Genomic DNA, 24,675 nt, shown 5'->3' on the forward strand with positions numbered 1-24,675 from the left:
GCTGTTCAGAGTCAATATTTCATTACAGCTATTTTGTCTTGGTTAGTTACTGTCACCCCTCCTTACGTATGCACCTGTACTCTCTGTCATCTTTCCCAAGGTATAACTGGAAGTAATGACTCATTTCCCGGGGCAGTGGTTTCCATAAATGACCGATCTGTACACTGTTGCAAACTGGTTGCAAAAGATCCTCCCCTCGAGAGTGTATTTAAGGTACAGATCCTTGTAAGGTTGTGTGTAAAGACGCCCTGAAACTGAAGGGATGTGTCAGTGGTGGATGGGGACTTGGGTCAGTGGATTTTAACAAGCTCCTAGTTGACTCTCATGATGCTGATGCATTGGCAGGCTGGGAACCTCTGTACCCTGTGAACCCAGCACCAAGCTCTATAAATAGGTACTCACATGTTGTCTCGCATGTGCCTCCCAATTGGTGATAAACTTAACAACTACCATATGATGCCAGTGTTGTTTCCCTAAGTGAGTGAAGGATACATTCATTCTGTTTATACATGATTTATTCTCTTCAATAACTTTTGTAAATTAAGTGATTCTTAAAAAATAATTTTATTTACATGTGTATATGTGTCTATATGACTGTGATATAGTAAAGTGGGACTAATAAATTGATGTTATAGAGGGTCTACTAAACTTGCTTAGGAAATAGTTACACAAAGTAGAATTTAAAGGAGCACTCCAGGATGAGTTAGTATACTAGCCAGACTTGTTAGAAACCACAGGCAGTGGGCTGGAGAGATAGCTTGTTAGTTAAGAGCACTAGCTGTTCTTCCAGAGGAGCCAGGTTCAAGTCCCAGCACTATATGGCAGCTCACAACTGTCTGTAACTCCTGCTCCAGGGGATCTGTCACCCTCACACAGACAAATGTGCACATAAAATAAAAATAAGCAAAATAGATTAAAAAAAAAAAGAAAGAAAGAAAGAAAAGAAACCATAGGCAGGGGAACTCTGTCTTGAACTTAAAAGTCTAGGTTTGTTGAGAATGTGTTTCTGTTAAGATTTGCTCTCTGAATGCTGTGCATCATGGGGCACGCTGTTAATCCCAGCCCTGGCCTGTGAGGCAAAGGCAAGAGGATAGTGAGTTCTAAAACAGCCAGGACTGCATAGAGACCCTGTCTAAAAAAAAAAAAAAAAACAACAAAAAAGATCTGTTCACTAAGATTGCCACCAATTAGGCTCCATGCCCATAATAAAAGGAAACAACCCCTTGTGCACAGTAGGCCGCTAGGCCTATTGCCTATCAAGGACCAGAACATGCCTCTGTAACACCCAGTTCAATGGTGCAGCACTGGGTCACGGCCACCAATAAGTCCAGTTCTCTCAGCAGGAAGAACACAGTTCTGCCAGGTAGGCAGGATGATCCTGGCCCCTGGTTGACAGCTGCCTGGCGAAAGCAGTCCTAGTCTGTACTAGGACAGCACTTTTACAGTGTAAATCTCCCCACTGTCCTAACAGCTAAACTTTGGAATGTTTGTCTCTGTGAAACACACTTAAGTTGGGTTGTGAAAATGCATGAACTGGTAGGGATTTCTGTTTGGCCCTCTATGTATTAGCAAGAACCAGTTACATACTTACTGTTATTTTTCTTTTCTTTTCTTTTTTGGTTTTTCAGACAGGGTTTCTCTGTGTAGCTTTGCACCTCTCCTGGAACTCTCTTGGTAGCCCAGGCTGGCCTCGAATTCAGAGATCCTCCTGTCTCTGCCTCCCAAGTGCTGGGATTAAAGGCATGCGCCACCACCGCCCGGCCCCTTACTGTCATTTTTCAAGACAAGGTTTTTCTGTGTAGCCCTGGCTGTCCTGTAACTCACTTTGTAGACTAGGCTGGCCTCGAACTCAGAGATCTGCATGCCTCTGTCTCCCAAGTGCTGGGATTAAAAGCATGTCCCACCATACTTCACCCAGTCATATACTACTATTAGTGGGTTTTTCCTTTATTAACCTCTAAGTGTGCAGTGATTTCTCACTGGGAGGGCATATTAATTCTGCAACCAATGTGTACTAGTGTATATGCAGAGGCCAGACGAGGGTATTGGATCTCAGAGCTGGAATTACAGGCGTTTGTGTTTATAGTGGAGTCACAGGTATTATGTGGATGCTGTATCTAAACTCTGGTCTTCATGATTTCATAGCACTCTTAACCACTGAGCCATCTCTCTAGCCCCTAAAGTAATATTCTCATGGGCACTTGACCTAGAGTCTATAATAAAGAAATTGTTTTACGGGGCTGGAGAGATGGCTCAGAGGTTAAGAGCACCGACTGCTTTTCCAGAGGTCCTGAGTTCAATTCCCAGCACCCACATGATGGCTTACAACCATCTGTAATGAGATCTGGCACCCTCTTCTGTATACATAATAAATAAATCTTTAAAAAAAAAAACAAAAACTTGTTTTAGTTTACAAGCATTCTAACAGCACAGCCAGAACTGGAACTCTTCCCTAACTGGATTAAAGTTGATAAACTGGCCTGGTGTGGTGATGCACACCTTTATCCCAGCACTCAGGAGGCAGAAACAGGCGGATCTTTATGAGGCTGAGGCCACTCTATATAGCAAGTCCCAGGACAGCCAGGGCTATGTAGAGAGATACAAACCCCCATTTAAAAAAACAAAGTTGATGCCCTTTCTAATTACCACAAGGTGTGGACTGGTGGCTTGTACCTGGCTTTCATTAAATTGCCTTCAAAATTAGGGTCTTGAACTCCAGGGCTCAAAAGATCCTCTCCATTTCAACTTTCCAAGTACTGAGGCTAGAGTCACCACACTCAGTTTTCAAGTAAGTTTTATTTATTTGTTTTATTTTGAGACATGTTTCTCAGAGTAGCCCTGGCTGTCCTGGAACTTGCTCAGTATATTACCCTGGCCTTAAACTCAAGAGATCCACCTGCCTCTGCCTTCTGAGTGCTGGGATTAAAGTCATGCACCACCACTGCCCAGCTGGAAGTTGTACTTTTGTTTTTAAGATTTTGAGATAGGGTCTCACTTTGTAGCTCTGGCACTTGTGTACACCAGACTTGCCTTAAACTCAGAGATCCTCCTGCCTCTGCCTCCTGAGTGCTGGGATTAAAGGCATGCGCCACCACCACCCGGCTCTACGTTTAATCTTTAAAATAGTTGTGCAGGAGCAGAACAGAGTGTGGGTAGGGGCTGGCAAGATGGCTCAGTAAAGGCACTTGCCACCAAGCTTGACTGAGTTCAATCCCTCTTGGACCCACAAGGTGGGAGGAAAGAACCAACTCCTGCCAAGTACACTCTGATCTCCCCATGTGCACATCCCGCCCCAACAATAAGTGATAACAAAGTCGTTTGTCCAGGAACAACAGGACAAATCAACAACTTGCTGCAATTCAAGGAGGTTGCAAGGAAGAAACAAAAAACAAAAACAAGCTGGGTGGTGGTGGCGCATGCCTTTAGTCCCAGCATGCAGGAGGCAGAGCCAGGAGGATCTCTGAGTTTGAGGCCAGCCTGGGATACAGAGCGAGATCCAGGAAAGGTGCAAAGCTACACAGAGAAACCCTGTCTCAAAAAAACCAAACCAAACCAAACCAACCCCAAAACAAAAACCCACAGGAAGCAATGCCACCATTGGTGGAGAGAACCCTCTAGGCTAGGGCACCTCTAAATGAGGATCACTCAAAAGCTAGGAACTAAAGCTTACTCCACTCACTGGTCCTTTCAAGTGTCTTTAAAGCTGGGAATGCAGAGTGGTACTTGAGAAACTATGCTCCATTTTTTAAGGCTTCTGGGGACCCATTTTCTGTTTGCTCCTTAAACAAGCTGGCACCACCACTGATTCAACAGTTCATCCTATGTATGTTTAATGTGTATGCCCATTTCTGAAGAATGTGAGCAGAGAGCCATTAAATCTTCTCAGTGCCAGTGGTTAAGGTTTGTTTGTTTGTTTGTTTTTTTAAAAATCTTTCTGCAAAACAGGACTGAATCTCATGGGGACAGACTTTCATACTGAGTACCTACCATGAAACTTTATGTAGTTCATGTAAGCTTGAGTATTATTAGATATTTGAATTTTACAGGTAAATAAAATTACTGTAGGAGCAAAATTTACTATAGGGTGAATGCCAGCTTTAGCTCTTCATTTGTTCTTAATAGTGCCAATGGCATCCTTGGAGGCCTCTCAGAAAGACAGCAGGGAGGCTGTAGAGATGGCTCAGTGGTTAAGCGTCCTTGTGCTCTTGCAGGACTCACATTTGGTTCGCAGCACCCACATCAGGTGGCTCACAATCCCCAGTAACTCCAGCTTCAGGAGATCTAATGCCCTCTTCTAGACTCTGTGGGCACCTGCACTCAAACATGCACATACTCGTATATACACATACAATTAAAAATAAAATACATCTTATGAGCTGGAGTGATAGCTCAGTGGTTAAAAGCATTTGCTATTCTTGTAGAGGACCTGGGGTTTGGTTTCCAGCATTTCTGTCAGGGGCTCTTAAATGCCAGCTCCAGGGAAGCCAACAACCTTTTCTGGCTCCTTGGACAACATCACAGACACACAGACACACACACACACACACACACACACACACACACCACAGAAACACACACACACACACACACACACACACACACACACACACACACACACATGAAATAAAATAAATTTCCATTTGTTTGAGAAAGGGTTTCTCTGTGTAGCTCTGACTATCCTGGATCTTGCTCTGTAGACCAGGCTGGCGTCAAACTCACAGAGATCTGCCTGCCTCTGCCTCCCAAGTGCTGAGATTAAAGGTGTGTGCCACTACTGCCTGGTAATAAAATAAATCTTAAGGAAAAAAAGACAACCCAGGACATCCCTAGTAGTTCCCCCACCCCTTATTCCCCACAATTAGGCCCATTCCAAGGTATTATATAAATGGAAAGTTTCTTCATCTTATCTCCTAGTCAATATGGAAACTATCACTGGGCTTTTCTCAGCAATGTTCAATTCATACCAGCTCTCTACCCTATGAATGTGAACCATATTTGAGTAAAATTTACCTGGTCGCTGCAGGTGCCTCCTTCTACCTCAACAGGTGGGACATCCTCTCTGTAAGTGGGATTGGTAGTATGCACACAGAAGAATTAAATAGGATCACAGAGAGAAAGGCTGAAGAAACAGGTTCTTTGTGTTTACTTGTACAAGGAAAAACCACATGTGGACATCTGCAGTATTTAATTTGTTTGGGTAATAGTTACAGATAAACAGTACACACCATGTACAATGACCAATACTTTTCTATACAGCTCATGTTCAGTACATCAACACTATCTTATTTACACTCTATGTACATCAATGTCCTCCTAAAGTCAGTGCATTGTCAACAAGTTCTATACAGAAATTTACAAGGTGAATGTAGTTAATAGTTAATTTAATAAATTTTCTGCTAGTTCTTGAATTAAAAAAATTAATTACAACCGATATAACAAACACAGATCAAACAACATTAGTAGATTGTGCTACCTGCTCAACTAAAACATCTGTAAGGAAATTATTGAAAATCTTCCACTTTTTCAGGGATTTCTCCAGGTAGGAGTGGACAATTCCATACATGGAAACCTTGACTCTATGAAGTATGCCTTTTGTGACTTCGTTACATCGCTCCTCTCAGGCCATCCCTTCCTTTCAGGGACACTCACTCTTCTGTTGCTTAAGACAACTTCTTCTAGTACACTGAAACTAGGCGCTGGCTCAGTGCTCTCAGTTCTCAGAACACAGACACTAACTGCACTGGCATTTACTGCCATGGGAAGGGAGGTGACAGGGTCTGACAGCAAATGAGAGTCAACTTACAGGGTCTCCATGGTTTTTTAAAAAGACCAAAAATAAAGTGAGACTTCCCTTGACTACATATTAAAACCTAACACAGGAAAAATGCTGCCAAAAGTAAATGACATTTATAGTTTTGTTCCAGTTTTGAATAATTAGAAAAAAGTGAGCAAAGAAATGTTAATGTTGAAGGAGTGGACATGCAAACAACTGGAGCTGCTTCCCAACCCAGCAGCTTCGTTAGCAATACTTACACACTATCAACGCTGGATGTGTTCTTGTTGCAAAATTTTATACTCTGGTGGAGTTAATGTATAGCCCTTAGAGCCATTAAAGAATAAGCACAATTGTTTGCATGTGTTCTCTCTTTTAAAGTGCAAAAAACGAGAAGCAAAGAACAAAAACCCACCACTAACAGGAAACACGTCTGGCTTTTGCATACCTTCCTAGAAACTCTTTGTGCAACATATGCATGGGACTATGGTGCAAACCCTGGCAGCTGCCACACCCAGCAGTGCCCCAGTGGGGACACTTCAAGTATCCTAGAGAAGCCTCTGCAGGAGGGCCACCTGGGTTGGCCTTCTCCTAGGTCTCTGTGCTGAGACTGGGTAAAAGGCACGTGGTCTTAGGGACGCTTGGGTTCAGATCAACCACCACAGCTTCTGCCACCAGTCAGTTTCAAACACAAACTCAACAAGAACAAAAAGCAAAAAAAGACATAGAAAGAACAGGAAAATGGTTCAAAAATTGAAAAATCTGTGTCCACACTGTAAGAATCATCTGCACCCCTGCATGATCTTGCTTTCTCCATTTGTCAATACAACGGAATGAAACTTCAGGGAAAAGGAGGTAGCATATCATGTCGTCCCCAGACAACATTTCAACTTTTGTTTTTTTACTTTGATCCCAAGGAAATCCTTAGTATCCTGTTATGATTACTGGTAAACTCTATACTCACTACAAATTTGTTCATTATCTGGACAAGCACATTAAATTCTTAATTGGTCCCAGGTGATTGGTGCCAAACCCTCTTGCTTACAGGCTAATGGTGGGTCTGCCTGAAAGTCCTCCATTGGACAGCTTGTGAGAGACTTCAAAACATTATTACTATTCTTAAAGTTGACTGCTATTTTAGTTAGGATTTTTATTTTGTGCTTCAGGTCACAGGATAAAATAACTACATTTAGCCTGCTTTTCAGTGACGATTCTGCCAATGTCACCTACAAGGAGTCACCTCCCTTACCACCAGCCCATCTAGCAGCTAGAGCGGTAGCTCTACTGTAACACACAGTACTTCTTGTAATCGGATTCAAAGTCTTCATCCATGCTGCTCGTGTCTGCCATTTTTTTGCCATCAATCTTTGGCAGAAATTGTGCACAGTCTATCCCCTGCTGCTCATAGAAAAGAATGTAGGCAGAGTCGGTGTCGATTTCATCAGGGTGAAGTTCCTAGAGGGATAAGGAAAGCCTTTAATTTAAAAAAAAAAAAAAAAAAGCCACTGCTGTGTTGGCTCTTAGTCCCTGCCCACAAAATCAACTCTCCCTAAGTCTCACCCTGACTCTGACTGCTTGAATCAACTATCTCACACCCACACTGAAAAAGAGTCTCATTATTTTCTATCTTTGTTTTTGGGGAATATTCTAACCATAGGCAAATGAATGCCCAAACTCTCATCACATTTTTATTATCTGGTGGGTGAGAGAGTTTTCTTTTGGGACAGAGTCTCATGTAGCCCAGACTGGCTTTAAACTCATTTCAGTAGGAACATGACCTTCAATTCCATAGCCTGCCTCCACCTCCACCAAAGGTGTGGCCACCATATCCAACAAACCCCATCAAATTCTAATAATTCAAAACAATCAGCATTGGAGAGGCCAGGTCTTTTGTATATAAGTCTTTCGTAATACGAGTGCCACTCTGGGTTTGATGGTCCATGAGGGCGGGGGATGGAGAGACACACACAGAGGACAGGACATGATCAACTGAAACCCCAAAGACTGAATTCCTCACTAACTAGCACCTTCTCTTTATTCACTATTTGCATTTTCAGTTCATCTTCAGTCTTCCCATCACCTTTGCTTCCTAACACTCAACAGCATTCATTCAGACTTTACACAGACACACCATTTCCTGGCCAGCAGGAAGGCTGCTCTTTCAAATCTGTTAGCATTCTGTTCCTGACTTTCACTTAAAGGCTGACAACACTTACCTTACAGCTGCTGTCATTGTAACAGTACCACTTGCAGTTTGGGTTTTTGGCATAAGTGACATAATGGCCCCCACCCAGAATTCCTGAATGGCACTGAAGAGAGAAGAGAATGGCGGTATGTTAGTGATCAACAGTCCTTAGCCAGGGCACAGTGCTCAGAGCTGAGCAAGAGAACACTAGAGAGTAAGGGGGAAAAATGTGTACAATCACCTAATGTTTTCAAAAAACACAATCTTTTACACACACACACACACACACACACTGCACGTATGTGTGTGTTTAAAGACAGTGTCAGCTGCGTGGCGGTGGCACACGCCTTTAATCCCATCACTCCAGAAGCAGAGCCAGTCAGTTCTTTGAGTTCAAGGCCAGATTGGTCTACAAAGCGCATTACAGAATAGCTACAGCTACAAAGAGAAACCCTGTTTCAAAAAAACAAAAAATAAAAAAAGAACAGACAGTGTCTTGCTATATATCCTAGGTTGGCTTCAAACTTGAGATCCTCTTGCTTTAGGTCTCAAATGTTAAGATTAGAGCCACGCGCCACAAAGTCTGGCCCTGTAACAGTTATTTAGAAAGCAAAATTTCCTTAGAAATACGTTAGATAGCACTAATTAATTGAACCTCTGAATCAAATTATACCAATTACATGGCCATCTTCTAAATCACACTGTGAACTTGGAGTCTATCCAGGAGGCCCAGCTCTTTAACTTTGTCTATTACCAACCTTAATGCTCAGCAAGTAAGCAAGTTCTGAATAAATGCTAGTTGATGAACGAATGAAGACAACCCAACAAACCATTAAAAAGTTAGACTTTTTTTTCCCTTCCAAGACAAGGTTTCTCTATGTAGTCCCAGCTGTTTCCTGGAACTTGCTTTGTAGATAAGGTTGGCCTTGAACTCAGAAATCTACCTGCCTCTGCCTCCTGAGCGTGCCGCCATGCCCAGTGTTGACTATTTCTGGAAGTCTATGTAACATGTCACTTACCGAAATTGCATATAGATTATAAATAGGGTTACTATGAGTATATTCTCTTTGGTCATCAGTGCTGTCTTCTTCACCGTGGTTTCCAAGCTGACCATTTCTATACCCATCGCCACATGCCTCATGCTCATAAAGGAATCCGTTAGCCAAAGTGCTCTCATGATCCAGAGGAGTGACCAGCTCAGGCTGGCTGCCTCCCAACACATGTCCTTGGCTTAAGGTGTCAGCCAGTTCGTATGTCTGTCCAGCCCCATTCTCTCTGCTAGCATCCAGGCTTTCCTTACTACTCGACAACTTATTTTTGCTGCCAATTTGAGGAAGCCGGAGCCTCCCTTTGCTCCTCCCCAAAGTCCGTGGGCTGCTGTTAGGGCTACTGTTTTTGCTGGAGGGACAGCTGGCTCCACCCTTTCTTGAAGAAGAAGGTGAACCTGTGAGAAAGACAGAGGGAAAGACTTTTAAGTCCACCTGCCACAAGTTAAGTTCGATCCCAACTGGTAACTCTGAAGCTAGCTTCCCAAACGTACACACAGAGATAGGAATGCTGACGGCCTACTCTCACTCCTTCTTCCATAGCTGTGAGGGCTGTTCCTGGTTGTCCACTTGACACATCTGGATTTAACTAAAACCCAAGCAGATGACTACACCTGTGAAGATTTTTCTTAATTAAATCATTTGAAGTGGGAAGACCCATTTCTAATTCAGATTTTTGAAAGGTGGGAAGATAAACCTTTAGTCTAGATTTTCAAGGTTTTATTTTTTTTGTGTGTAGTTTTTGTTTTTGGTTTTTTGAGACAGGGTTTCTCTCTGTAGCCTTGGCCTCCTGGAACTTGCTCTGTAGTCCAGGCTGGCCTTGAACTCACAGAGCTCTGCCTGCCTCTGCCTCCTGAGTGCTAGGATTAAAGGTGTGCACCACCATCAGTGCCCCCAAATCCTGATAGTTTGATGTAGTAAAATCCACCTAATCTGGGCCACACTCTCTGGCGGCAGCCTATATAAGGCCATGGAAGAAGAAAGCTATCACTCTGCCTGCTGACACTTGCTCTTGGTGGCAAATCCATTCCTTCACTGGTTATTAGAGTCTGCTTCTCCAGGATTCTGGTGTATGCTGAAGACCAGCTGAGACATCCAGACCAGTAGACTGGATAACTACTGATTCTTAGACCTTTCCTTGGTAGAGAGCCATTAGTGGACTAACTAGCTGGACCACATCCTGTAAACCACTCTAATAAATCCCATATAGTTTGTGTGTGTGTATTCCTTCTATCAGTTCTGTTCCTCTAGAGAAAACCCTAATACACAAGTAATAAAATAGACAGCAGTACACTGTAGGAATTATAAAATCCTAGGAAGGTGATCTATGTCATAATCAGCTCCAAACAATGAATTTTATTAATACATTCTTAGGCTGGGTATGGTCTTGTTACTCAACAAACTAAAGCAGAAGGATTCTGAGTTCAAGGCCAGCCTGGGCTACACAATGAGTTCCAGGACAGCCACCATAGCAAGATCCTGTTTCAAAAAGCCAAAAACAAAACAAAGAAAAACAAACAAATTACCAAGGACTGCTAGAACCTCTGTTTAGACGTATTTTACCTGTATGTATCTCTCATGTTCTAAATGAAAACTGAGGGCTAGGCTTGGCAGCACAAGTCTTTACTCCCAGCACTCAGGAGGCAGAGGCAAGCAGATGCCTGTGAGTTCAAGGCCAGCCTGGGCTACACAGCAAGTTCCAGAACAGCCAGAGCTACACAGTGAGACACAGTGAGACCCTCCCCCCCCCCCAAAAAAAAAAAAAAAAAAAAAGGGCTAAGGCCAGTCTGGGCAACATTAAACTCAAGCTCAGTATGGGAAGCTTAGTGAGATGCTACCTCAAATAAAGGTTAAAAAAAAAAAAGGGCTAGAGATGTATGTATTAAATTGGTAAAGCACTTGTCTAGCATGTGTGAAATCCTGTGTTCAATATCTAGCAAAATGAAGGGGGAAAAACCATAAAAACTCTGAGGAATTAAAACTACACAACTCAACCATCTATTTCACTGGTAAAAGATTAATTTAACTGCATGAAATTTTCCCTGACTCCTCTGTACATTTTTCAGAGAATAGAAGTAAAGCTTACACACAGGGCTGGAGCTGTAGTTGGTGGGAACATGGTAAAAAGAATCATATATACTTAGTGTTCTTTCCCTGTGGGTCCCCCAAGACCTAAATAATTACAGATCAAACTTACTAAAAAAACCGCATTTGTACTGAAACATACACATTTCTTTTGTATGATTTCATGAATATTGTAACAATAGCTGTTTATATAACAGTGTAATAGCTATTTACTTATTCATATATATATGTATATTTACATGTGCATATCTGTGTGGGTACACATACCATGATGTTTATGTGTAGTCAGAGGACAGCTCTCTCCTACCATGTGGGTTTAGGAACTGAATTTAAGCATCTTTATTCACTGAGCCATTTTGCTAGCTCTTGTTTATATTTCTGAAGATAGAACATATATAACTTAGGCTGGTTTAAAACTTAGAATTCTGGAGCTGGAGAGATGGCTCAGTGGTTAAGAGCACTGGGTGCTCTTCCAAAGGACTCAGGTTCAATTCCCAGCACCCACATGGCAGCCCACAACTGTCTATAACTCCAGTTCCAGGGTATCTGACACCCTCATACCAATGCACATAAAACTAAAAAGACAAAACCAAAACCAAAAAAAAAAAACCAAAAAACAAAAAAACACCAAAAATCCCAACTTAGAATTCCCCTGCCTTAGTTTTCTAAGACCCAAGATTATATATATATAGGTGTGTGTTACCTCACACCTCTTTCTTGTATTATTATAAAAGATATAGAGATGATTTAAAATGTAAGAGAAGATATGAATAGGTTATATGCAAATATCACACCATTTTATGTACAGGACTTGAACACCCATGGTTTTTTGTATCTGTGATGGTTACAGGGTCAGCTTAGAATTGAGTGGATTTAGAGTCATCTATGAGAGACACCTCTGAGTGTGCTTGAGGGTATTTCCAGGAAGATCTAATTAGGGAAGAAAGATCCACCATGAATGTGGGCTTTATCACCTTGTGGTCTGGGGTCCTGAACTTAAAACAAAAATGGAAAAAGAAAATAGCTACACACCAGCATTGATGTCTCTCTGCTTTGTGACTGTGGAGAGATGCAACTACTAACTATACACTCCTACTGCTGGTATTTCAAATCTTTCTGTGTAACTTGGTATTCTCTCCATTTTACAACTGACAAAGGAGAATCGAGATTTAAGGAGGCTATTATCTTGTGCTAAAGGTCACAAAGCTGAAATACAAATAACTGGTCCAGAACAGAAGGCCGTGGTAGCTACAAAGGAAGACCAAGATGGAGGGAGGGAGGGAGGGAGGGAGGGAAGGAGGAGAGGGAGGGAGGGCAAGCCTGTTCCCTTACCTTTTGGGCTACTGGTGATATTTGCACTGAGTGAAGATGGGCTCTTGCTCAGGAGCACATCCTCCTCCCCTGCTGAGCTCTGGACATCCACTTTCTTCACATCTCCTCCTGAAATCCTTAGCTCAGAGCTGTCGTCCCCCTGGGGTGTGAGTGATTTATGCTGGCAAAGAGCTGGGTCTCTTGGTACTAAAAAAGCACTAGGGTCAAAACTTTCACGAGGAAACTTAACAATTTTCTGTGATTTTATCCACCGTCCATTTACAAACTGAAATCGTTTAAGGTGAATAATCTGAAGAAGAAAAGGTAGGAACAATTGCATTCAAGGGTTCTGAAGAACATGTAACATTTGCACACTGTTAACAATCTCAAATATAAGTTGTTTGTTTGTTTTTGGTTTTAAGACAGGGTTTCTCTGTGTAGCCCTGGCTGTCCTGGGCTATTCTGTAGATGAGGCTGACCTTGAACTCAGACATCTACCTGCTTCTACCTGCAGAGTGCTGGGATTAAAGGTAAGTGCCATTATGCCTGGACAAATGTAAGTTTTAAATAAATGTTTTTACTCTTTGTTGTATATGACGGTTATATGCATATATGCAATTGGCAAAGTCATCAAATTTGATATTCAAAAATCTATGCATTTAACTGTATATTAATCATACCTTATATTTTAAAAAATTCCCTCTTCCTTACCTACCAGATTCCCAAGTCCACCCTGGTCCTTCCTTTTCTTCAGTTTCATTTCTGGAGTTAGCTAAATGAATGTTATCAATTTCTTGTATATCCATCCTTGGGAAGCTATTATGCTCAAGGAAAGAAAAATCTACATTTCTTTTCACAGAATAGTAGGGTTATGACACAAACCAGAGTGTGTTTAGAACATCCTAGTCCCGGGGCTGGAGAGATGGCTCAGAGGTTAAGAGCACTGGCTGCTCTTGAAGAAGATCCAGGTTTGGTTCCCAGTGTCCACATAGTAGATAAGCTCTGTAAACCTATTTTTAGAGGATCTAATACCCTCTTCTGGTCTCTGGGGGCACTGCATGCACATGATGCATGTGGTGCAGACATACAGGCAGGCAAAAACACCCATACATATTAAAAATATCCTAATCCTAGAGCCAAGTGTGGTGGTGCAGACCTTTGATCCCAGCACTAGGGGGGAGAGCAGATGGATCTCTGTGAATTTGAGGCCAGATGTTTGGTGAGAGACCATGTTTCAAAAAATAAGGTGGCATGCTGTTGGGTAAAAGGACTTGCTGTAAGGTCCAATAATCTGAGTTTGATTCCTAGATCTCAAATAAAGGTGAAAAGAGACCCCACTTCACCAAGTTACCTTCTGACCTCCATGCTGTAATTTGTGTGTGCTATGCTAGCTAGTTTTATGAAAGTATGACACAAGCTTAATAGTCATTTGAGAAGACAGATTCTCATTGAGAAAATTGCCAGAAAATCTGGCTATCGGTAAGCCAGTAAACAGTATTCCTCCACAGTCTCAGAGTTCCTGCCCTAACTTCCCTGGATGATGGACTGTGATATGGAAGTTTAAGCAAAATAAACCCTTTCCTCCCCAAGCTGCTTCTGGTCATGGTGTTTTGTCATAGCAGTAGAAATCCTAAGGTGTAAACTGGTACCAAGAATGGAGTATCGCTGTGACCATGTGTTTTGGGGAAGACTGTGGAAGATTTTGGAACCTTGGGTTCATTGACTGCTCAGAGTTTAATGAGCTGTTATGGGAGATAATGCTGCAAGCCAGTGCAGATGATGGGAGCCTTGGCTTGTGAGGTTTCAGAGGGAAGTAAAGATTCTATTAGAAATGTTTGTATGATATTTGAATTAGGGACCATTGAAGTAAAACTTTTGCTTTGCTGTGACAATGCTGGTTAGCTGGAGCTGAGAAAGTAGCTGTATTTAAAAAGAGACCAGCATCATCAAGGTTTGTAAATCTGAGAGTATTTTCTCAGGGTCAGCATTTAGAAGCTGTGGTCCAGAGAGGACTGAAGCTACATCTCAGGCTGCCATCCAAATTTGGTAGTGTAAGGGTCACCTGAGTGGTACTGGCTTTGAAGGCATGAATGGGTATATGGAGAGCAGCTGAGGCTTAGCACTGTGTAGCAGGGCTGGAGTCCCTTAAGACAGGCATACACACACACACACACACACACACACACACACACACACACACACAAACACACACACACACAAACCCTAGTACTGCTGGGTATAGAACAGTGCACTTTTCCCTCCCTCCTTTCTCTGGAGAGTGTCTGTAGTACTTGTAAATGCATAAAGGGGGAGGTCAGATGACAGTCTCTCTCTCCTGTTTTCACTGCTGAGCATACCAGGCTAGCTAGCACCTGAGTTTCCAGTGATTCTCCTATCTTCTCACAGAGGAGTTACTGTGTCTGGCCGTTATGAAGCTTCTGGGGATCTGAACTTAAGATTCTTAAGCTGTTGCTAGTGCTTTTACTCAACTGAGCCATCTCCACATCACTCTGTAGTTCATGCTGGCCTGGAACAAATGGTAACCTTCCTATCTCAGCCTCCCAAGCGCTGACATTACAGACATAAATGCTTTCATAGTTAATCTGTCTTTATAAACTCTGCTGATGGGCAACCAGAAAAGTCAACCAAATCTGAGAGAGTACAGCCTTGTGCCCTGGTATACTTGCATTCATAGCACACAGGCGTGTGCAAAGCCACTCAACTCTTCACTGGGCATGGAAGCTCCTGAGCTGGCTGCTTTCCTACAGCCTAAGTATGGGCTAGCCTAAAAGTTCCTCTTTTGTGGAGCTGGAAGGGCTTTCATTCTCTTTTGGAATTTAAATTCACTAGGTTACAATCCATTTACAGTATTTCTCATGTTGCACTAGATTGCAGTTACTGGCCTGCATCACCTTCTCTCCTTCAAGGCTCTAAGCTCAGTTATAGGATCTAGCACATATTTTTAGAACAATTAATTTCTCTGTTCAACATAAAAATCTTGCACAGAAAAGTTCATCCATTCTTTTTTAAAGAAAAGATTGTTGTTTTTAGTTAATGTGTTTGTGCATTTCTGTATGTATATGTGTACAAGAGTGCAGGTATCTGAGGAGGCTAGCGGTGTTAGATCACCCTGGGGCTAGGAACCAAAATGAGGTCTACTGAGCCATCTCTTCAGCTCCCAATCCCCCCCTTTTTTTCCCTCTTTTCTTTGAGTCAAGGTCTTACTTTGTAGTCTGGGTTGGCTTTGAACTCACTATGCTGCCTAAGTTTGCCTTAAGTTTTTGGTGATCTTCCTGTCTCAGCCTCCTAAATTCTAGGATTACAGGTGTGCACCACCATATCCAGGTATAAAAAGGTTTTAAACACCACTACAGAAGTACCTTATCCTCAAAAAATAGCCCCCAAATCCTGCTAATGACTTCTCCCATTTACACTAGACTGCTCTCATAGAGGCAAGGCTATTAACATACCAGAATTGGAGGAAGCCTCCAGAGGTCCAGCTTCTTAGTTGCCAAACAGTGAGTTTTACACTTGGAGCAGTAGTACATCTCATTTTCCCCCAGTTCCTCTTCACTGGTGAAGGCACGGAGACAGCTGTCTAGGTTGATGGGCTCAGCCTGTGCTCGCCGACTCTGCTCCACGCTTCCATGCTCCTCTACAACCTACAAGAGGAGGAAGTAGAACAAAGCAGAATTGTGAGGAGGGCATTTAAAATAAACACCAGATATGTACTAACTTTTTTTTCTTTCTTTTTGATTTTTTAATCTTTTTCAGATTATTACTATACAGTGTTTGCACACCAGAAGAGGGCACCAGATCTCATTATAGATGGTTGTGAGCCATCATGTGATTGCTGGGAATTGAACCCAGTTCTTCTGGAAGAGCAACCAGTGCTCTTAAGAGCTGAGCCATCTCTTCAGCTCTATGGAGAGAATGTTTCAGTTCTGGAGAGATTTCTATTTAGTTAAACAGGAGGATCAGTTCAGGGTTATTCTCAGTTACATAGTGAATTCTAGGCCACCCTGAACTACATGAGACACATCTCTAAAGGGAAAATCTAGTTGTATAAATAAACATTTAATCAAGGATGCTACTGATAAGATGTTTGTGAATGTGTGCATGCATACATTGTACATTGTGTTGCTCAAAGGCTCTTAGTTTGGGTTATATCCCCCCAACATATAGACTATGTAAGAGCAAGTGAATGACTAATAAGATGGTACATATCCATGGTGGAGAGATGGCTTAGCTCGTAAGAGCACTGGTTGCTCTTCCAGAAGAACTGGGTTCAATTTCCAGTACCTACATGATCTACAGCAAATATCTAGAATTCCAGGTCCGGGGGATCTCATGCCCTCTTCTGGCCTTTGCAGGCATTACATACGTGCACATAGACATATATGCAGGCAAAACCTCCTCACACAATTTCTTCCAGGAGGTGGGCAGGAGGCTCAAGACAATCAGGAGGCCAACAAACTTCACATAACACTGAAAACTGCAAGATCTTTCAGCCTCCAAAGCTGTGTACAACCAACAAACAACTGTCTGAGAAGACCCTGGCCAGCCAGAATGCTGAGTTCTTGACCTATCCAGCTGCCTGCAGATGTGCAGCAAGCTCCACAAGTCAGGAGAAGTCAGATCCTCTGGAGTCACCATGTGGATACTGGGAACCTGAACCAGGGTCCTCTGGAAAAGAACTATACTTATTCACTCTCTAGCCCTGATATAACTGTATATTGTTTCTGTGAGTAACCCATCACTCATACTTCAGTTAGTAACCCCAATAAAGACTCAGTGGTTCAGCCGGGCATTGGTGGCACACGCCTTTAATCCCAGGACTCAGGAGGCAGAGGCAGGTGGATCTCTGTGAGTTCGAGGCCAGCCTGGGCTATCAAGTGAGTTCCAGAAAAGACACAAAGCTACAGAGAAACCCTGTCTCAAAAAACCAAATCCAAAACCAAAAAATAAAAAACTCAGTGGTTCACCAAATTGGACTCTGATGTAACTGTTACTTTGGTCTGTACTGAGTCCTTTTTCTGAGGTGAGTAGGTGTAGGTGCATGCTGTATAACCCTGGGGAAAACAGGTGTGTGCCACTGTATGTGATTTTATGCTGTGCTGAGGAAGGAACCCAGGGCTCTATGGATACTAGGTAAGCACTCTTATCAACCGAGCTGCATCCCCAGTCAGTCCCTGACCATACTTTCTCTTAAAATTTTTTCCAAATCCTTTGAAATTTGTTTGACAAAACAAAACAAAAAAATAGTTAAATTGCTTTTGTATTTCACAAATTTGAAATCCTTAGGACAGTTTAAATGTGAACTAGCCTTCAACGAAAGAGTAGTAAGTAATTTCTACTTTAGGTAGAAAGACAGCATTAGAATACTGCACATGACAGAGTTAGGAGAAATAATATGGAAACATGTGGATGAAATAAGAAAAGATCCAGAAAAGCTCACCATAAGAAAAAAATAATACAGCCAGGAGGTGGTGGTGCACACCTTCAATCCCAACACTCAGGAGGCAGAGGCAGGCGGATCTTTGTGAGTTCCAGGCCAGCCTGGGCTACAGAGTGAGTAGACAGCCAGGGCTATATAGAGAAACCCTGTCTCAACCCCTCCTCCCCTAAAAAAGAATACAATATGCTAGGCATTAAACCCTAATATCTAACTCATTTGCATATCAATGTATGCAACAGACTTATCAGAGTACTAGATGTCATCATTATGTTTCACGACTCTGTTTTGGAGGATGGTGTAGGAGGGTAAAGTGGATTAAGTCCCTTTTGCAGGCTAGGCAAGTACTCTACCACTGAGGTACCTCAGTTAAATGGAAGTATTTCTATCTGTGATGGCAACAAAATGGAGAGCAAGCTTTAAAAGAGTGTACATTTGCTGATACGACCTCTATTTCTGGCCAAAACATGGGGTCCAGATAACCAGTATGATAAACGCTGGAACAAGGAGGAGTTAAGGATGAGAATAGGGAGAGCAAAGGCTGCAAGTGTAAATCAGCACTAGAGTGTTTGCCTAGGGGGTTCTGAGGCTCTGGCTTCAATCTCTAGCATCATAAAGAAAAAAACCAAGCACAAACAAAAAGAGCATAAAGGGGGTGGGAAGGGTGTAGCAGGTCAGGGAGAAGGAGGAGAAGGGCGGGCCAAGAAAGCAATAGTCAAAGATTTTCTCCCCTACCTCATACTCATGCCTACAACCCAACAAGCAATCAATAACCATGGAGATGAGACCTGACTGTCTCTATGTATGAGAAGGTAGGGAAGGCATGCCATCAGTGATATGGAGGCTACCTGAGACTTCACATATGAATACTCACATTTTTCTTTCCAGGAAGATCCTGGACTACGGGCCCCACAAGTCTTGCTTCTTCAAAGATCCCAGTGTTCACTACTCTACTTGCTACCCCTCCTCCACAGGTGAACTGCTTATCTTCACCTGAGGAAATTTCCTATCTTAGCTTTACTTGAAACTCTTGGAAATACTGAACTTCTTGGCACATTTTAGCCTATTTCATTTACTGCAGGTTTTCAAGTGAAACTTTTTCCCTACAAAGGATGTAGCTGAGTCACAGGCTGTCAAATGTGCCAATAAATTATCAAGGTTAGAGTTCATTAGACAATCAAAGTTAGTTTTTTGTTTGTTTGTTTGTTTTTTAAATGAGACAGGGTTTCTCTGTGTAGCCCTGGCTGTCCTGGAACTCATTATCTAGACCAGGCTGGCCTTGAACTCAGAGATATGCCTGCCTCTGCCTCCTGAGCTGGGATTAAAGGTGTGTACCGCCATTACCTGGCTAAAAGGGAATTTTGTTTGGGTCACTGACTCTGAAAACAAAATTGGTAATAATAAAGCACTAACAATCTCTCACAGTATGTCTGTTTCTCTGTGACAGGGACTTGCTATGTAGTTCAGGTGGGCACTGATCACCCTAGGTAGCCGGGTGGCCTCCTACTCCTGATCCTCCTGTTTTAACTTCCTGAGTACTAATATTATGAGCGTGTGCTTCCACGGCTAGCTCTCTCAGTCTCCTTTGAACTGGTTATCTTAAGGAAAAGTGGATATACTGAGGAAACATGTTGGCTGGCTATACATACCTATAACCCTAGCACTCAGGAGGCTGAGGTGGGAGGATCACTACATTAAGACTAACCTGGGCTATATAGTGAGATCAGGTTTCAACAAAACAAAAAATGTATCAGGTTGGGGAGATGGCTCAGTTAGTCAAGTGCTGGCCACGTGTTCACACGAGAACTTGAGTTCAATTCCTAAAAAATGAAAGCAAAAGCCTGAGTGTGGTGACATGTGCTTGTAAGCTCAAGTGCTGGGAAGGCAAAAGGAGAGATCCTTGGAGCTCCATAGCAAACTAGCCTAGTTTAATTGGTGAATTTCAGATCAATAAATGAGAGACCCTGTTTCAAAGCAAACAGACAAAATAAAACCAAAGCAGACAGCTACTGAGGAATCATACCTGAAGCTGGCCCATGAACTTACACATACAAACCCACCCTATATCACAGCTGTCAGCTTTACAAAAACTGACGTGTATAAAACACAGTGATGTCTCTCTTTTCATAACTAGCAAAATTTCATGTCTATTTACTTCATCAGGGATGTTTTATGGCATGCTACAATATAGTAGTAAAGAATGATATTTTTTTTTTTTTTTTGACTACTATGGACTATAAAGTTAGGTGGGGACTGAAAGACTGATAAAAAACATTTTTGTGGACTGACAATAATTAAATTTATCAATACAATTTCCCTTAATTTCTTTTACCTCCTGGGATCCATGGTTAGATCCTCTACTACTATTCAGACAATATATTATTTATAAACACCCTCTTCCAAATTATAAAAATATAGAAATCTTTTTGTTTGTTTGTTTTTGTTTTTTTGAGACAGGTTCTGTCTATGTAACTGCCCTGACTGTCCTGGAACTCACTCTGTAGGCCAGGCTGGCCTCAAACTCACAAAGATCAGCCTATCTCTGTCTCCTGAGTGCTGGGATTAAAGGTGTGTGCCACCATACTCAGCTGAAATATTTTATATACTTTTGTTGTTTTATTTTATTTTTAATTATGTGTATGTGTGTACCTGTGTGGAGGAATGTGCACGTGTGGAGTTGCCTGTGGAGTCTAGGAGAGTTTGTTGGATCTCCTGAAGTTGGACTTAGGTAGCTCACAACCACCTCACAACAACAGGTGATTGTGAGCCACCTGGGTCCTCTGAAATAGTACTACAATGTGCTTAATCACTGAGCCATCGCTATGGCCCCATATTATAGTGTTTTAATTTTTGAGACAGAATCTCATGTGTAGTTCTGGTTGGACTGGAATTCTCCATGTAGATCAAGTTGGCCTTGAATTTAGAGATCTGCCTGTCTCTGCTTCTCTAGTGCTGGAGGCAGATCTCTGTGAGTTCAAGGCCAGCCTGGTCTACAGACTGACATCCAGGAGAGGCACCAAAACTACACAGAGAAACTCTGTCTCAAAAAGACAAACAAATAAAAAAAGTGTACAGAACTATGCCTGCCTGGCCTTTCATATTCATTTAAAACAAATTTCCTTGCTTTGTTTATTTTTTTTTGGTAGTATGTGTATGTATGTGCATGTGCCACAATATATGTAGCAGTCAGAGGATAATTTGAGAGAATCAGCTCTCTCCTTTTTACCATGTGGGTTCTGCGGATTGAATTTGGGTTGTCAGACTTGGCTGTTAAGTGTTCTTATCTGCCGAGCCATCTCAGTGGCCCTATATCCTTAACAAAAGAAAACCACCAGTAAAAACATATTGTATACATGTATGAAATTACCAATAATAAACATATTAAATTTTTTTTACAAAATTAAAACCTTAGTATCTTGCTATGTAGTAAAAATTAGTAATTATTATTTTCAGTGACTACATAATAATTTATGTAATGAATATAGCACATTTTAAACAAACTTCTTTCTTTTAATTAGATTTATTTATTTATTATGTACACAGAAGAGGGTGCCAGATCTCATTACAGATGGTTGTGAGCTACCACGTAAGTGCTGGGAATTGAACACAGGACTTCTGGAAGAGCAGTTGGTGCTCTTAACCTCTGAGCCATCTCTCCAGCCCCAACCATACTTCTAATATGGGATAAACACATTTCTAATTATTTACTTTTTTTCTTCTCTTTTTTTTTTTTTGGTTTTTTGAGACAGGGTTGCTCTGTGTAGCTCTGTGTAGCTTTGTGCCTTTCCTGGATCTCGCTCTGTAGACCAGGCTGGCCTCAAACTCACAAAGATCCACCTGCTTCTGCCTCCTGAGTGAGTGCTGGATAAAGGCGTGCGCCACCACCGTCTGGCATTATTTACTATTTTAAAAAATGATATATGGTGAACAGAATACTATTTTCCAAGGAAAATTCCTAGATGGGAAATCACTGAAATAAAAATATAAAACAAATGAGTAATATCCTTAACTGTGTACCCAGTTCCTTTATGTGACCCTCTAAGCAGGGCCAGGAACCACATTTAGTAAGAGCCCAGATTAGTCATGTTTCCATTACCCAGCAAGATAAGGTATCTCAATAGCTCCAGAGTTCCCACTGTGTAATGCATCACTGAACGTGGACGTGAGAATGACAGGCTACGTGCTGGCTCTTCCTGTAAGTGGACGTCCTTCTCAGACTGCACAACAGGCTTGTTAAAAAGAGGAAGAGGTACAGAGAGCTAAATAATTCCCTGTCTTTGATAGGAATGCTTTTTCAGAATAATGTCCTGTTATAAGTTGTACTGACAAAGACTTAGAAGTCTATCAATTGCTAAAATTTTCCTTATTCAAAGAAATCACAACTAAGTTTCCGAAATGCAAGGAAATTTGTTTTAAATGAATATGAAAGGCCAGGCAGGCATAGTTCTGTACACTTTTTTTATTTGTTTGTCTTTTTGAGACAGAGTTTCTCTGTGTAGTTTTGGTGCCTCTCCTGGATGTCAGTCTGTAGACCAGGCTGGCCTTGAACTCACAGAGATCTGCCTCCAGCACTAGAGAAGCAGAGACAGGCAGATCTCTAAATTCAAGGCCAACTTGATCTACATGGAGAATTCCAGTCCAACCAGAACTATATGCATGACCCAGAATATCTTTTCATATTTTCTTGTGCTTTTAGCCTAATGGTATTTTTCTTCCTCTGCCCCTGTTTTGAGACAACCCTGGCTGGCCTTGAACTTACTGTGAATTCAGTCCAGGCTTTGAACTCCTAATCCTCCTGCTTCCATCTCCAGTGCTAGGATTATAGACGTCTATTACCATGCTCAGACAAGCCTAGAGATGTTTTGTTTGGCAAGAGTCTACAGTACAATAGGCAGTGATAGTGTATGCTTTAATTCCAGCAATGGGAACTCTATGAGTTCAAGGCTAGCCTGGTCTACAGAACTAGTTCCAGGACAGCCAGAGTTACACAAAGAAACCTTGTCTCAAACAAAACAAAACAAAACAAGAATCTACAGTATATCCATTCTTAGCTACAAAGAGCTGGGTTTGCGGTGGTATTTTTGGGGACCCAGACAGGAAAGTAGGTCTTGAATTGGTAGTCATCCCATTTTCAAGAGCATAAAAAGTCAGAAAAGTGAAGCTGGTGAGATGGCTCAGAAAATAAGAGGGCCTGCTGCCAAGCCAGAGGACATGAGACTCTGTGGCAGGAGGGAGCCACTCAAGTTGTTTTCTGACATCTACATAAATGTGCCTGTCAAGAAATAAATAAATGCGATAAATATAAAAAGCCAGAAAAGTCAGTCACTACTATTAACTTATCTAAAGAGAATGCTTTTTATAAATAAAGGAAATTTCTAACAATTAAGAGGCATATAATAAACCTACTACAATCTGTTAGAAACTTCTTTGATTCTGTTTACTTCTCTATTAAAACTCTTTCTGGGTTTTCCTTTTCTTCTTAGATGCTGGGGATTTAATCTAGGGTCCTGAACATGCTAGGAAATGTTCTGTTATTGAGCACTATCCCCAGTCTAGGAGTCTTTCTTTTAAGTTTCTTGAGCCAGGAGTGGTGGTACACAGCTTTAATCCAGCAGAAGCAGGGAGATCTCTCCATCTCTGTGTCTATGAGGCCAGGTGGCTGACATAGTGAGAACCTGACTCATACAAACACAAATCAGAAAGTTTTTTTGAGATAAGGCTGGCCTGGAACTTATGACAATTCTCCTGCCTTACCTCGAGTGGTGGGATTAGAGATGTACATTACCTAACAGATTCTATTAATAATAATAATGATGACAATAATAATAATTTAAAAAATTATCTATTTATGTGTTGAGTGTTTCTCTGTGTGAGTTTCTGCCCAGAGGCCATAAGAGGGCACCAGATCTCCTGGAGCTGGAGTTAGTAGGCGTTGTAAACCATCTGATGTGGGTGCTGGGAATCAAACCCAGGTTCTCTGTGAGAGCCACAAATACTCTTAACTGCTGAGTCATCTCTCTAGCTCCTATAACTTCCTTTTAAAATGCTAATTTTTTAAAAAAGATTTGTTTATGTTTTACTTATGTGTATTGATTGGCTTTTGGTCTGCATGTAGGCCTGAGTAATATGTGCACGCAGTGCCCTTAGAGGCCAGAAGAGGGCATTGCATCCTCTAGAACAGGAGTTGCAGACTCCTGCTATTAGCTGGCATACAGGTGCTGGAAATCAAACCCAGGTCCTCTGCAAAGAGTAGAGGTGTTCTTAATGGTTGAGCCACTTCTCTAGCACCCCTGTAACAACTTCTTTTTTTTTTTTTTTTTGCCAGAGCTGAGGACCGAACCCAGGGCCTTGCGCTTGCTAGGCAAGCACTCTACCACTGAGCTAAACCACCACCACCACCACCACCCCATAACTTCTTAAATGCACTGTTTTGTTGTAAGATTAGTATTTCTGAAATTAATTCCCCAATACAACTGATTCTAGAAGTTGGGGGAAAAAGCCCAACAAACATGCCAGTATATCAAGCACCACAAAGAGCGCCACGAGCTGTTTTTCCGATTTTAGTTTGTTATGATACAGTTGAGATGGGAAACACTTCCCATATAAAGCCACCACCTTACCCCACCACCCCCCGGGCCCATCACTCACTCTTTCCTGTGATGTTTGATAGCGGAGATGAAGGGCTGTAGGGTCCCAATCCACAGCAATACAGGCATTTCCAATGAAAGCTCTGTCTTCTCCACAATCAATTTTACAGCCTCTGCAAAATCTAAAAGGGGAAAGCATTCACAGATGAATAAACCATAAAGAACTAAAATTT

At 41.9% G+C, this 24,675-nt stretch overlaps 1 protein-coding gene across 1 annotated transcript in view; it reads right to left on the reverse strand.

The window, feature by feature from the left end:
* Positions 1–5,120: 5,120 nt before the first annotated feature.
* Usp32 (ubiquitin specific peptidase 32) overlaps positions 5,121–24,675 on the reverse strand; it is a 152,570-nt gene continuing 133,015 nt past the window's right edge. Inside the window, exons 29-34 of the mRNA XM_036195555.1 lie at positions 24,504–24,624; positions 15,871–16,062; positions 12,422–12,710; positions 8,978–9,402; positions 7,990–8,082; positions 5,121–7,228 (exon numbers count right to left, since the gene is read on the reverse strand). Coding sequence (XP_036051448.1) covers positions 7,055–7,228; positions 7,990–8,082; positions 8,978–9,402; positions 12,422–12,710; positions 15,871–16,062; positions 24,504–24,624 — 1,294 coding nt within the window. The 3' untranslated portion in view covers positions 5,121–7,054. The remainder of the gene's footprint in view (positions 7,229–7,989; positions 8,083–8,977; positions 9,403–12,421; positions 12,711–15,870; positions 16,063–24,503; positions 24,625–24,675) is intronic.

This window comes from Onychomys torridus, chromosome 8 (assembly GCF_903995425.1).
Source record: "Onychomys torridus chromosome 8, mOncTor1.1, whole genome shotgun sequence".
NCBI lineage: Eukaryota > Metazoa > Chordata > Mammalia > Rodentia > Cricetidae > Onychomys > Onychomys torridus.